This window comes from Suncus etruscus, chromosome X (genome assembly GCF_024139225.1).
Source record: "Suncus etruscus isolate mSunEtr1 chromosome X, mSunEtr1.pri.cur, whole genome shotgun sequence".
Lineage (NCBI taxonomy): Eukaryota > Metazoa > Chordata > Mammalia > Eulipotyphla > Soricidae > Suncus > Suncus etruscus.
Window position 1 is genome coordinate 49,568,197 of NC_064868.1, and position 15,340 is coordinate 49,583,536.

The 15,340-nt window shown below is 38.4% G+C and overlaps 1 protein-coding gene across 1 annotated transcript in view; it reads left to right on the plus strand.

Annotated features, from left to right (window-relative positions):
- Positions 1 to 2,121: 2,121 nt before the first annotated feature.
- Positions 2,122 to 15,340, plus strand: part of JADE3 (jade family PHD finger 3) — an 82,620-nt gene continuing 69,401 nt past the window's right edge. Inside the window, exons 1-2 of the mRNA XM_049767405.1 lie at positions 2,122 to 2,170; positions 2,977 to 3,056. Coding sequence (XP_049623362.1) covers positions 2,125 to 2,170; positions 2,977 to 3,056 — 126 coding nt within the window. The 5' untranslated portion in view covers positions 2,122 to 2,124. The remainder of the gene's footprint in view (positions 2,171 to 2,976; positions 3,057 to 15,340) is intronic.

A 15,340-nucleotide genomic window follows, 5' to 3' on the forward strand; every position in this document is an offset into this window, starting at 1 on the left:
GAAAATAATTGAGAAGCACTGCTATAATGAGAAGTGACCCCTAGCAGTGCTCAAGAAGCCAAATGCAGTACTGGGACTTGAATATGGGTCAGTTGCATGCAAGAAAAGTGCTTTCTTACCTCCTATACTCGATTCACATCCACCCTCACCCTGAGCATATTCTTCTCATATTTGGGAGGAGGAGTGACCTCCCAAGTAGTGAATGTAATACTTCACTAGCTCTGTGATGCTGGGGATATCCATGCTACTCTAATTGTGGGGGAGGCTCCAGAACCATATCTGCAGTACTGTATCCTAAGATGTTCATGAGGACCATTTAGTGCCAGAAATCAAATCTAGGTTGAGTGCATGCTAGGCATACACCCTAAACACTGGACTATCTTCTAGCCCCTAATTCTTGACAGTTTTTTTTTTTTGGTTTTTGGGCCACACCCGTTTGACGCTCAGGGGTTACTCCTGGCTATGTGCTCAGAAATCGCCCCTGGCTTGGGGGGACCATATGGGACGTCGGGGGATCGAACCGCGGTCCTTCCTTGGCTAGCGCTTGCAAGGCAGACACCTTACCTCCAGCGCCACCTACCCGGCCCCTCTTGACAGTTTTTTTTAATAAAATCTTTATTTAAGCACCATGATTACAAGCAAGATTGTAGTTGGATTTCAGTCATAAACAGAACACCCACCTTCACCAGTGCCCACCACCAATGCCCCCCTTCCTCCTTCCCATCCCCTACCTATATTTGAGACAAGCATTCTACTTCTCTCACTCATTAAGATTGTCATGATAGTTGTTAGTATAGTTATTTCCCTAACTGCACTCACCACTCTTTGTGGTGAGCTTCATATTGTGAGCCGGTCCTTATGGCCTTCATCTCTATTGTCTCTAGGCATAATTACATTGATGTACTTAATTTTTCTTAAAAATTATAGATGAGTAAGACTATTCTGTGTGTATTTCTCTCCCTCTGATTATTTCACTCAGCGTAATAGATTCCATGTAGATCTAGATAAAATTTAGTAAATTTTTTTTACTAGATAAAAATCTAGTAAAATTTTATGACTTCATCTTTCCTGATGGCTGCATAATATTCCATTGCATATGTACCACAGTTTCTTTAGCCATTCATCTGTTGAAGGGCATCTTGGTTATTTCTAGAGTCTGGCTATTGCACTGCAATGAATAAAGGTGTGCGGAAGGGATTTTTCAATTGTATTTCTGTGTTCTTAGGGTATATCTGCTCATAGATTGGCAGGATTAATATAATTAATATCATTAAAATATCAATACTCCCTAAAGCATTGTACAGATTTAATGCAATATCTATAAAGACACCCATGACATTCTTCAAAGAAGTGATCTAACGCTTCTGAAATTCATTTGATACAATAAACACCCATGAATAGCTAAAGCAGTCCTTGGGGAAAGGAATATGGGAGGCATTATTTTCCCCAATTTTAAATTGCATTACATAACAACAGTTATTAAAACAGCATGGTATTGGAATAAAGACAGCTCCTCAAATCAGTGGAATAGACTTGAATATTCAGAGATTGTTCCCCAGTCATACAATCATCTAATCTTTGATAAAGGGGCTAGATATCCAAAATGGAGAAAGCCTCCAACAAGTGTTGTTGCCACAACTGGTTAGCCCCTTTCAAAAAAGTGAACTCAGACCCCCATCTAACACCATGCACAAAGGTCAAATCTAAATGTGTTAAAGACCTTGATATCAGGCCTGAAACCATAAGGTATATAGAATAACAAATACATAGGCAAAACACTATATAACATTGAGACTAAAGGCATCTTCAAGGAGGAAACATTACTCTCCAAACAAGTGAAAGCAGAGATAAACAGATGGGAATATTTAAGCGAGAAGCTTCTGCACCTCAAAGGAAATAGTGCCTAGGATACAAAAGCTACTTACAGAATGGGAGAAACTCTTCACCCAATACCTGTCAAATAAGAGACTAATATTGAAAATATACAAGACAGAATTTTTCTTGATTTTTCTGATTTTTCTACTTCTTAGGATCTGTAAGACAGTGTTGACTGTTCTCTGGAATGAATATACATTTCTTGACTATTTTATTCACTTTTTATTCTCTTTCTCAGGATGCTCCAAGATGAAACGCCATAGGACTCTCAGTAGCAGTGATAGTTCAGATGAAAGTGAGTAGAGCTGGTAAACTGTATCTATACTCAAAAATTTCTTCTTTGACTTTAGGTCAGATTGTTGCATGTGTCTCTCAGTAAATGAAAAATGTTTCTAGGAAAGAAAGCTTAGAGTTTATTTTGCTTATTATTTTAAATTATATTAGAAACAGATAAATGGTAGAATTGGTTTTGTATAGCATATGACATTTATTTTTTCACCTTTAGAACATTTGAAAATAATCAAATGGTGATTTTAATATTAATTTCTAGAACAAAGGAAAGTATGGAAGCAAAAATTATAATAAATAAAATTTAAAATATTTTACTTTGGGGCCACACCCAACAGTGCTTAGGACTTACATCTGGCTCTGCACTAGGGAATTACTCCTGGTGGTGCTCAGCAGATCATATGGAATACTGGGGATCAAACGTGAGACAGCCATATCCAAGTCAAATGCCCTACCTGCTGTACTATTGCTCTATCCCCTATAATTATATTTTTAACTCAGACACTAAATGTTTCACTGGATAAGTCAAAATTTGTGAGGGATAAGCCAAAATTTGTGAAAGACAGAAGCTTTATAAACAATAGCACTTTGAGAAATTCTAAAGGATACACAAATTACTTGATCTACATTTTTCAGTTTATCTAGTTGTAGAGACTTTTTCTTCAGATTGGAAGGAACATGGATAGTCACTCCAAAATTTTACAGGGTTTGATTATACCAGAACTAATCTCTTTAGCAGTAGCATTGTTTTATGTCCTTGAATAACTTTTAGTTATAGAAAGTAAGTTTCAATATTTTCCCTTAATTTTACAGGTCCTTCTACTTCCTTTATTTCTGGATCAATGTATAAGAGCAAATCAAAAATTCAAAGTGAACACAAGAAGCCTGCTGAGGTAAAATCAAATACTCAATTTTCAGACTTAAAAATAGATAGCTGGGGAACCTGCTTTGTATATACCAAACTAGGCTCAATCCTCCTGCAGCACACCAGGAGTGATTTCGTGTGCAGAGTCAGGAGTAACTCCTGAGCACCACCAATGTAGCCCCAAAACAAACAAACAAAAAAAATAGCTACTAGATAGCTGCCTTTTGTTTGTTTGTTTGATTTTTGGACCACACCCAGTGATGCTCAGGGGTTACTCCTGGCAATGTGCTCAGATATCACTCCTGGCTTGGGGAACCATATTGTGTGCTGGGGGATTGAACTGTGGTTCGTCCAAGACTAATGAATGCAAGGCTGATGCCTTACCACTTGTGCCACTGCTCCAGCCCCAGTATAGCTACCTTAATAGACTTGTTTTCTAATGAACTAGTTTTTTTAGAAAGATTATATTTTCTTTTTCCTTTGGGAAAATGTTAATCTGTACACTTTAATTTCATTTTGCTCATGACATTTAAGTGCCTAGCTTTAGTATATATAAAAATTCGACTAGGCAAAAATGTCAAATGGTGCTATGCTTAGAATTGAAACATACTCAAAGATCTGGCTTATGATTGTGAAGTTGTTAAGTGGAGACAGTGCAAGAAGGAATATAGATAATGAATTTGTCATCATAACATTGACCTTATTACAGCTACTTCTTATAACTTTCAGATCTTCAATCTTTATGTGCCAAGAACTTTCTATTATTCTGTTTGTCAAAATTAAGCATTTGTGACAATGTCCTTGAGTACTTCTTAAAATGCAGATTTCAGGCCCACTTCATCCTGTGAAATCATGTTTCTAAAGAGGATGCCTATAATTTTTTAGTAACTTATTCATGAGTCAAAAAGTCAACTCAGTGGGGTGAATTATATAAAGCACAGTCAGCACAAGTACCTTTGAGTAAGACCCCCAAACAAAAATAAAACCAAAGTTATTCAGGTGACTTTTATAATTCAATAATTATACTGTCTTCTTTCATTCCCCCCAATAGACTCTATCAGTGGTCCTCAAACTTTTTAAACAGGGGACCAATTCACTGTCCCTCAGACCATTGGAGGGCCAGACTACAGTAAAAACAAAAACAATGAACAAATTCCTATACACACTGGATATATCTTATTTTGAAGTGAAGAAACAAAACGAGAACAAATACAATATGTGGCCCGCGGGCCATAGTTTAAGGACCACTGGACTATATAGTAGACATTATTCATTTTCACTAAAAGTGATGAGTGTTGAGTCACACCTAGTGGTATTAAGCAGCTACTCCTGGCCTTGGGTTTGCTCAGAGGATCGTATGAGGTATCACAAATTGAACTGGAGTAGGCATCATGCAAGGTAATAAACTTTCCTCCTGTACTTTATCTCCAGCATGTACCATATTTTTTGCAGGTGATGTATCTTAGGCTTGGAGGAATTATTCTCGCCCAGGGTCATACAAATAAAAAAAGAATTGAACTTCAAGTTTTGGTGTGCTACAAATCCTATACTACAAGTCAGAATGCATTTAGCACAAAACTATGATAATTATAAACTTTTGCACAATATTTTTTCTGTACAGTAGTTGTTTTGTTAACATTTGTTAAAAATTTTTAATTTTTTTAATTAGGGGGTAAGGGTTACACCTGTGTTGCTTGGAGGGAAAACTATATGGTGTTGGGTATCAAATTTGAGTTGACTACATGAAAGCATCTTAATCCCTATGTTGTCCTTCTGGCCTGAAACATTGGTAGCTAAGAAATAGAAGACAATATAGTATTTTCCTATGAGTAGTTATAATCAAAGTCTCAGCAATTAGCAGGAAGCAAACTTGATAATAAAGAAAACATGGGGCTAGGTGGAGGTATATTATAGGTATATAATTATATATAATATAGGTATATAATTATATATAACATATTTATACTTTTTATAATTTTATAAATACATTTATATTTATATATTTATATATTATATATTATATATAAAATATATATTATATAAAATAAAATATTATAAAATATATAAATATATAAATATATAAAATATATAAAATAATATATATTATATATAAGTATATATTATATACAATATATATTTTATAAATGCATTTATAAGTATATATAATTAAATATAAATACATATATAATATATTATTTATAGGTATATTATAGGTGGAGGTATGTTATATTATAGCAGTAGGACATTTGATTGCATGCGGCCAACCTGGGTTTGATTCTGACATTACATATGATATCTGATTCCACCAGGAGTGATCCCTTAGTGCAGAGCCAGGATTAATCTCTGAGCACTACTTGGTATGGCCCAAAAACAACAAAAAAGAAAATAAATGCCATGAGGCCGTAGTAGTGGCGCAAGCAGTAGGGCTTTTGCCTTGCACACGCTAACCTAGGGTGGACTACAGTTCAATCCCCTGGCGTCCCATATGGTTCCCCCAAGCCTGTAGTGATTTGAGTGATTTCTGAGCACGTAGCCAGGAGTAACCTCTGAGCATCACTGGGTTTAGCCCAAAAAGAAAAGCAAAGAAAATAAATGCTTAGAATTTAATAGAGTATGTGAAAATAGGCAGGAAAGTGGAACATGGAATCATTAATGAAAAAGAAGGACAGATAAGTGGGAATTGGCAGAAGTAACAAGTACACAAGTAACAAGTGAGGCGAAGGGCAGCAGCAAGGACTCAGTGAGACCACTGAGAGTTCTTATCTTTATTATTGTAGAAACAATTAGTATCACCTCCCTGGCCCTTTTTTGTTAGATTTTGGGCCACACCCAGCAGTGCTTGGAAAAGAACCCAGGGCCGTAAGCATGTAAGGCAAGTTCTCTACTTCTGAGCCCCATCATGACCCCTAAAATTTTGCAGTGTTAGAGATCAGGGATCAAACCCAAGTCTCATGCCTTTAAGACATTTGCTTTTGAACTGTCCTAATAATGAGAATGTATAAGGGAAATGGAGAGCCTGTTTAGAGTAAAGGCGAGGGTCGGGTGGGGAGGAGGGAGACTTGGGACATTGGTGATGGGAATGTTGCACAGGTGATGGGTGGTGTTCTTTACATGACTGAAACCCAAACACAATCATGTATTTAATCAAGGTGTTTAAATAAAATAAAAAAAAAGACATTTGCTTTTCCACTGAGCCACAGTCATAGCTCCTTTTGCCCCTTTTGTGAGAGTGTTCATTTCAAATCTTTTATTTTTTTTGATGTGGTGAGTGGGGGCTTCCAAAGTGGTATTCAGGTGATTCTCAACTAATTGGGCCAGGAGTTCTGGACAGTGCTGTTTGGACCCTGTATTGCTAGGGAGTACCTGGATCATCCCAGTGGTACATGGGGGGCCTCCTGTGCCACAGCTTCAAGTGCTTGGGCTCCTGCAGTTAACATGGTGCCAGAGATCTAACCAGCATTGACCATATGCAAGACATGCTCCTTAACATCTGTACTATCTGGCCCCCATATCCCATTTGTTATAAGATTCAAATTTTTACTTAAATACCAGGTTCTAAAAGTTATTTACAACAGGATTGCAGGCATATAATGTTCCCATCTTCAAGGCTTTGTGATCTTATTTATGCCCCACTTTTCATAGCATACTATCACTTTTGTGTCAATTTCTTGTTTTCCTGGCTTACTGTTCCTGTTTGCTTCAAATGAGTGTTTTAAGATTCACTTAAATATAAATAGAAATAGATAGTAAAGAGAGTAGAATGCTTGTTGTACACATGGCCAGTCTGGGTTCAAACCCGAGCATCAATCTCCACCATCCCATATGGTCCCATAAATATTTGGGGGGTGCAGAGAGGTAGCCTGGAGGTAAGGCATCTGCCTTCCAGGCAGAAGGACTGTGGTTCGAATCCCAGCATCCCACATGGTCCCCCGTGCCTGCCAGGGGTGATTTCTGAGCATAGAGCCAGAAATAACCCCTGAGCGCCGCCGAGTGTGACCCAAAAACCAAAAAAAAAAAAAAAAAAAAAAAAAACCTTGGATTTTGAGGAAACTCCTGAAATTCCATTTCTCCTTCCATGCATGTGCATGTGGATTATTTTCCAGACTGCCATTTGCTTCCAGACCTGTGTCTCTCCAGAGTATTTAATCTGAGAAAAAGACTACATCTGGAGGAGGGACCAGGTGATCTAAACACCAATCCAAGGTACTACATTCAAAGATGTTTCCAACCAATGAGTAACAAGAGTGTAAACTGAGAGGGGTGGGCTTTTACATACCAAAGAAAGAGGTTAGGGAAAAAAGTTGGGGGAACACCTTTGTTTAGGGTTGCTAGTTTGTCTCATCTCACAGATCATGATATTCACATCACTACTACTGTTAAATCTTTTCAACTTAATTTATTTAATGTGCATATATCACATAGTTGATCATTATACATTTTTATAGGTAAGTGGGAGAGAAATTATTTTTAAAAAGAGAAAGGAAGGAAGGAAGGAAGGAAGGAAGGAAGGAAGGAAGGAAGGAAGGAAGGAAGGAAGGAAGGAAGGAAGGAAGGAAGGAAGGAAAAAAGGAAGGAAGGGGAAGTACAGCACTAAGTAAATTTGTGAAAATTATTGTATCTCTAATAATATCATTACGTCATTGTCAGAAGTTTTAGTAAATTCTTGTTGCTAGTTGAGCATTCTGATAATTCATCTGTTTCTGAACATTAGGTGGCTTCAAATACACATTGATGTCTAAATGTTTGTGTTCCTATGGGAATCATATTAAAAATCGTATTAAAAATAGAGTAGTAGGGCCCGGAGAGATAGCACAGCGGCGTTTGCCTTGCAAGCAGCCGATCCATGACCAAAGGTGGTTGGTTCGAATCCCGGTGTCCCATATGGTCCCCCGTGCCTGCCAGGAGCTATTTCTGAGCAGACAGCCAGGAATAACCCCTGAGCACCGCCGGGTGTGGCCCAAAAACCAAAAAAAAAAAAAAAAAAAAAAAAAAAGAGTAGTAGAGTGTACTGGCAGTATCAGGAGACCTTATGAGATGCTGGGAATCGAGCCCAGGTCAGCCACATGCAAGGCAGGTGCCACTGTGATATATATCCAGCTCCTAAATATATTCTTTTATATTGAGTTCTTTAGTGAGAGTACTATATATGCCTCCCACAATTTATCGTCTAGATGTGAGTTTGTTAAGAATGTTGTATGAACCCTGATAAAGTTTAGGGACATTGTTAACTTCTGAAAATTACATACAGACTTTTAAGGGAATGTTTGTTTGGAGACCATACCTGGTAGTACTAGAGCCTATTCCTAGGTCTGCGCTTAAGATCACTCCTAGCAGTGCTTGGGGAGCATCTGAGAGAGAACCAGGGTTGTTCACGTGCAAATCAAGCTCCCCTGTAGAATATATCCAGTATTTAATGGTAGGTTTTTAATGTGTTTTTTTGTTTTTGTTTTTTTTTGGGGTTTTTTTTTTTTTTTTTTTTGGTTTTTGGGCCACACCCGGCGGTGCTCAGTGGTTACTCCTGGCTGTCTGCTCAGAAATAGCTCCTGGCAGGCACGGGGGACCATATGGGACACCGGGATTCGAACCAACCACCTTTGGTCCTGGATCGGCTGCTTGCAAGGCAAACGCCGCTGTGCTATCTCTCCGGGCCCATAATGTGTTTTTTTATGTGAGCTAATAGTCTACATCAGTGGTTCTCAAATAGTGGGGCGTGGCCCCCAGGGGTGCGTGAGGTTCTGTAAAGATGGGCATGTTTGACCTCGGCAAATACTGTCATAACAAGCTAAGCCCCGTGTTTATGTCTCTGTATGTCTCTGGAGCTGAGAGTTGCTGTGTCCTGCTTCAAACCCCACTTCGCAAAACTATGCATTGCAAAACGTGCTCATTGTAGCCATTAATCCAGACATCACCTCTGATTTAAAAAATTAGCTCAAATTATTTTATATATGTTTGTTTTGCAGGTTAAAGTTTTTTAAATAAAGATACTATTTACAGTCGCGGGGGGGTGCAAGAAATGTTTTCTTCTTCCTAGGGGGACATGATAGAAAATAATTGAGAAGCACTGGCCTATATCTAATTTCTCTTATGACTTTTTTTTTTGGTATTTGGGCCACACCCTGTGACACTCAGGGGTTACTCTTGGTTATGTGCTCAGAAATCACTCCTGGTTGGGGGACCATATTAGACACTGCGGGATTGAACCGCTGTCCGTCCTAGGTTACCTGTGTGTAAAGCAAATGTCCTACCACTGCACCACTGTTCTGGCCCCTGTAATTTATTTTTTTTATCAAGGTGACTTGATTTATAAAGTCGTTCATAATAAAGTTTGAGGCATACTGTGTTTCAACAGCAATTCCACCACCAGTGCCAACTTCCCTCCAGCAAGTTCCCTCCTTACCCAGCCTACTCCTTAATAGGCATATTTTTTGGTTTTGGTCCTACTTCTTGTATTGCTCAGGGATTATTCCTGGCTTTGAACTCAGTGAGCATTCCTGGCAAGGCTTAAGGGACTATATGAGGTGCCAGGGATCAAACCAGAATCAGCCACATGCAAGGAAAGCATCCTACTCACTATACTATTTTTCCAATCTCAACAACATGAATTCTTTTTATTTTTTGGTTTTTGGGTCACACCCGGCAGCGCTCAGGGGTTACTCTTGGCTCTACACTCAGAAATCGCTGCTGGCAGGCTCGGGGGACAATATGGAATGCCGGGATTCGAATCACCGTCCTTCTGCATTGCAATCCAAATGCCCTACATCCATGCTATCTCTTCAGCCCAACAACATGAATTTTAACTTTTGTTATTGTAGTTTGGGTTTTCTGCTTTCAGTGTTGTTGGCTCCGTCATTTAGGTCCATATATATATACACCTCTACACCATTTATATGCCTGAAGCCACTGGCTTCTGTTACATCCCATCTACCTCATACTTCCCTTCTCATTTTTTTTTGTTTTTGGGCCACACCCAGTGATGCTCAGGGGTTACTCCTGGCTGTCTGCTCAGAAATAGCTCCTGGCAGGCACAGGGGACCATATGGGACACCGGGATTTGAACCAACCACCTTAGGTCCTGTATTGGGTGCTTGCAAGGCAAGCACCGCTTTGCTATCTCTCCGGGCCCATCTCATTTTATTTTTTTGTGGTTTTTGTCAGGAGAGATGAAGTCATGAAATTCTCCTATACATGGATGTACATGGAATCTATTATGCTGAGTGAAATAAGTCAGAGAGAGAAAGTTAGACACAGAATAGTCTCACTCAACAATGCATTTTAAGAAAAAAAGAAGACATTTTTGCAGTAATCCTCAGAGACAAAGAGAGGAGGGCTGGAAGGTCCAACTCATGACATAAAGCTCACCACAAAGAGTGGTGAGTGCAATTAGAGAAATAACTACACTGATAACTATCATAACATTGTGAATGAATAAGGGAAGTGGAAAGCCTGTCTAGAGTACAGGTGGGGTTGGGGTGGGGAGAAGGGAGATTTGAGACATTGGTGGTGGGAATGTTGCACTGGTGAAAGGGGAGTGTTCTTTACATGACTGAAACCCAACTGCAATCATATTTGTAATCAAGGTGTTTAAATAAAGATATTAATATAAAAATAAATAAATTTCTAATATAGTATATTTGTTTATTTGTTCCCATTACTGTTCGTTTTTAATTATTTTGATAGTTGTGGAGTTTACAGTATATAATATAGCCTCAAATATTTTATGTATAATATAAAATTCTTTTTTATATATATTTTTATTTAAACACCTTGATTACATACATGATTGTGTTGTTTGGGTTTCAGTGATGTAAAGAACACTACCCATCACCAGTGCAACATTCCCATCACCAATGTCCCAAGTCTCCCTGCTCCCCACCCAACATAATGTAAAATTCTTAAAATAATATTACACATTTCTTTTCAACATTTTTGCTATTTTTGTCACTGCATCTAAAATTAAAAAATGTCTATTATATATTTTCCTGTAAGATAAGTTTTTACTGAGATGATTGATGTGAATAGTAAAGCTAAAATTTTCATGAAAGGCATTTACTTATTGTGACTCTAGTAGTTTAAACATCAATATTCCAATTGAATTAATAATTAGGCACCCTTTGTTTCTGTAAGCAACTGAGAGGTCAGAATGTGTGTGCACTCTCTCAATTGGCATAGCTGGTGGACTGTATGTTAGCTTGTGAATCCTCTTTTGACCACAAATGATCATTTATCCAGTAAGTACAAAACTGTTTTGTTTGAAGAACTCTTTTTAATAATAACTTTTATTTAAGGAACATGGTTACATGGTTACATAAACATGTTTATGTTTGTAGTTGTGTTTAAGTCATCAAATGTACAAATGCATTTAGTAGTATAATTACTTTCAGTAGTGTAACTTTTTCCCGCCACCAATGTTCCCAATTTCCCTCCCACCCACCTGCTGCTTGTCTTTGGGACAGGCATTCTATTTCTCTCTTGCTATCATTGTCACGGTAGTTATTAGTGCAATTATTTCTCTAACTGTGCTCACTAATCTTTTTGGTAATATTCATATATTGGCCAGTCATTCCAGCCCTCATCCTTATTGTTTCTTTGTATTATTACAATAATGTCTTTTGTTCTTAAATCCTATAGATGAGTGAGACTGTTTTCTTTTTTGTTTGTTTGTTTGTTTGTTTTTGTTTTTGGGTCACACCCAGCAGTACTTAGGGGTTACTCCTGACTCTATGCTCAGAAATCGCTCCTGGCAGCTCAGGGAACCATATAGGATGCCGGGATTCAAACCACCAACCTTCTGCATGAAAGGAAAACGCCTTACCCTCCATGTTATCTCTCTGTCCCCAAGTGAGACTATTTTCTTGCCTAATTGCTATACCAAGTGTTGAATAGGAGTGGCAAGAGTGAGCATCCTGTCTTTTGCCAGATTTAAAGGAAAGAATTTCAGTTTTTCTCCACTGAGTATAATATTTGTCATGGGCTTGTGGTAAATGGCCTTGATTATATTGAGCAAAGTCCCTTCCATTCTCATCTCATTGAGAATTTTTATCTTGAATGAGTGTTGGACCTTACCAAATGCTTTCTCTGCATCTATTGATATGATCATGTGGTTTTTAATTTTCTTTTTGTTAATGTCATAGTATATTACGCTGAATGAATTGTGTATGTTAAACCATCCTTGCATCTCCGAAATGAATTCACTTGTCATAGTTTATGCCTCTTGATGAGGCATTGGATCCTATTTGCTAGGATTTTGTTAAGAAACTTTGCTCAAAGAATGCTCCCCAGACATACAATCATCTAATCTTTGATAAAGAAGCAAGAAGTCCTAAATTGAGCAAGAAAGCCTCTTCAACAAGTGGCGTTGGCACAACTGGCTAGCCACTTGCAAAAAAGCGAACTTAGATCCCTAGCTAACATCATGTATGAAGGTAAAATCCAAAAGGATTAAAGACCTTAATATCAGACCTGAAACCATAAGGTATATAGAACAACACATAGGTAGAACACTCCATGACATTGAGACTAAAGGCATCTTCATGGAGGAAACTGCACTCTCCAAGCAAGTAAAAGCAGAGATTAACAGATGGGAATATATTAAGCTGAGAAGCTTCTGCATCTCAAAGGAAATAGTGCCCAGGATACAAGAGCCACCCACTGATTGGGAGGAACTATTCACCCAATACCTATCAGATAAGGGGCTAATATCCAAAATATACAGGGCACTGACAGAACTCTATAAGAAAAAAACATCTAATCCCATCAAAAAATGGGGAGAAGAAATGGGCAGACAGTTTGATAAAGAAGAAATACAAATGGCCAAAAGGCACATGAAAAAATGCTCCGCATCACTAATCATCAGGGAGATGCAAATCAAAACAACTATGAGGTACCACCTCACACCACAGAGACTGGCACACATCACAAAGAATGAGAACAAGCAGTGTTGGCGGGGATGCAGTGAGACAGGAACTTTTATCCACTGCTGGTAGGAATGCCGATTATTTCAACCTTTCTGGAGAGCGATATGGAGATTCCTCCAAAAACTGGAAATTGAGCTCCCATATGATCCAGCTATACCACTCCTAGGAATATACCCTAGGAACACAAAAATACAATACAAAAACCCCTTCCTTACACCTATATTTATTGCAGCACTATTTACCATAGCCAGACTCTGGAAACAACCAAGATGCCCTTCAACAGATGAATGGCTAAAGAAACTGTGGTACATACACACAACTGAATATTATGCAGCCATCAGGAGAGATGAAGTCATGAAATGGATGTACATGGAATCTATTATGCTGAGTGAAATAAGTCAGAGAGAAAGAGAAAGACGGAGAATGGTCTCACTCATCTATGGGTTTTAAGAAAAATGAAAGACATTTCTCAACAATTTTCAGAGACAAAAGAGAGGAGGGCTAGACATGACAGCCGACCTCATGAATCTCACCACAAAGAGTGATGAGTTTAGTTAGAGAATAAATAACCACATTGCGAACTATCCTAATAATGAGAATATATGAGGGAAGTGGAAAGCCTGTCTAGAGTACAGGTAGGGACAGGGAGGGGAGGAGGGATATTTGGGTCATTGGTGATGGGAATGTTGCACTGGTGATGGGTGGTTGTCATCTGATATGACTGAAACCCAACCACAATCATGTTTGTAACCAAGGTGTTTAAATAAAAAATATTTTTTTATAAAAAAGAAACTTTGCATCTGTGTTCATCTGCTTTTGGTATCAGGATAATGTTAGCTTCATAAAAACATTTGGTAGTATTTCTGATTCTTCAATTTTCTGAAAATCCTGAAAATAATTGGCCATAGTTCCTCTTGAAAGGTTTGAAAGAATTTACTAGTGAATCCATGTGGGCCTTGGCTTTTGTTTTGGGGAAGACTTAGTTATTTTAATTTCCTCAATAGTGATGGGACTGTTCAGATATGACAGATCATCTTGATTCAACCTTGGAAGATTACAAGAGTTCAAGAATTTATCCATTTCTTCCAGTTTCTCTTGTTTCATGGTGTAGTTTCTCACACTAGTCTCCAATTACCCTTTGAGATTCTGTAGTATCTGTAGTCTCACTTTTCATTTTAATTCAGTTTATTACGTTTTTCTCTTTCCCTTTGTTTCTTGCAAAGGACCAACTCTTGCTTTCATTGACCTTCCCAATTATTTTGGATTTCGAATTCATTAATTTCTGCTCTAGGTTTATCACTTCATTTTGATCTTGCTCCTTTCAGTATTCAATCTCTATCTGTGGGATTTATCATTGTGACTAGGACATTTCTTGGGGTGCTTTTGGGGGGGATCTCTTTTATCTGGTACTCTTCGGACATGCAGAATTTGGTTGTATGCACTTTTTTTTCTTTTTGGGGGGCACATCCAGTGATGCTCATGGTTTACTCTTGGCTGTGTGCTTAGAAACCACTCCTGGCGGGCTGAAGAGATAGCATGGAGGTAAGGCGTTTGCCTTGCATGCAGGATGGTGGTTTGAAGCCCAGCATCCCATATGGTCCCCCGAACCTGCCTGCCAGGAGCGATTTCTGAGCGTAGAGCCAGGAGTAACCATCCCCGAGAGCTGCCAGGTGTGACCCAAAAACAAAAAAAAAATCACTCCTGGCTTGCGGGACTATATGGGATGTCGGAGATCGAATCCACATCCGACCTTGGTCCTCTGCATACAAGGCAAATGCCCTACTGCTGTGCTATCGCTCCAGCTCCATGGTTGCATGCACTTTTAGCTCTGGGAATTTCTCTGCAATAGTGGCCTTAACTGTTGATTCTTCCTGATGATTTACTTCCTGGGTCTCTGGTACTCCAATGGTTCTTATATTGTTTCTGTGGATTTATCACAGACTTCTATTTTATCTTTTCACATTCTTTGAGGATTTTATCCATAGTTTGATTGTTTGCTTTAGGGCTCTTTTCCAGTCTCTTCTGTTGTATGGAGTTTCTTTTTATCTCATCTTCCAGCTCACTGATTCCTTCCTCAGCTGCTATTACTCTTTTGGAGAGACTTTCCAGTGAGGTTTTCATTTCATCCACCATGTTTTTTAGTACAGTTATTTCACTTTGGATTTTCTGATTTCTGTTTTCAGTTCCTCATGATTCTTATTTGTGGTTCGTTCAGCTCAATTCATGCTTTCTTTGAGTTCTGTGAGGGTCCTCCTATTCTCTAAACTTCTTATCTGAGAGGCTATATATGTGGTTGGTACTTTTGGGGTTATCAGAGCTGCCATGTTCATTCTCTATGCATGGGATTGACTTGTTCTGTTTTCTCATTGTCGTGCCTATAGTGTAATGTTTTCTGAAT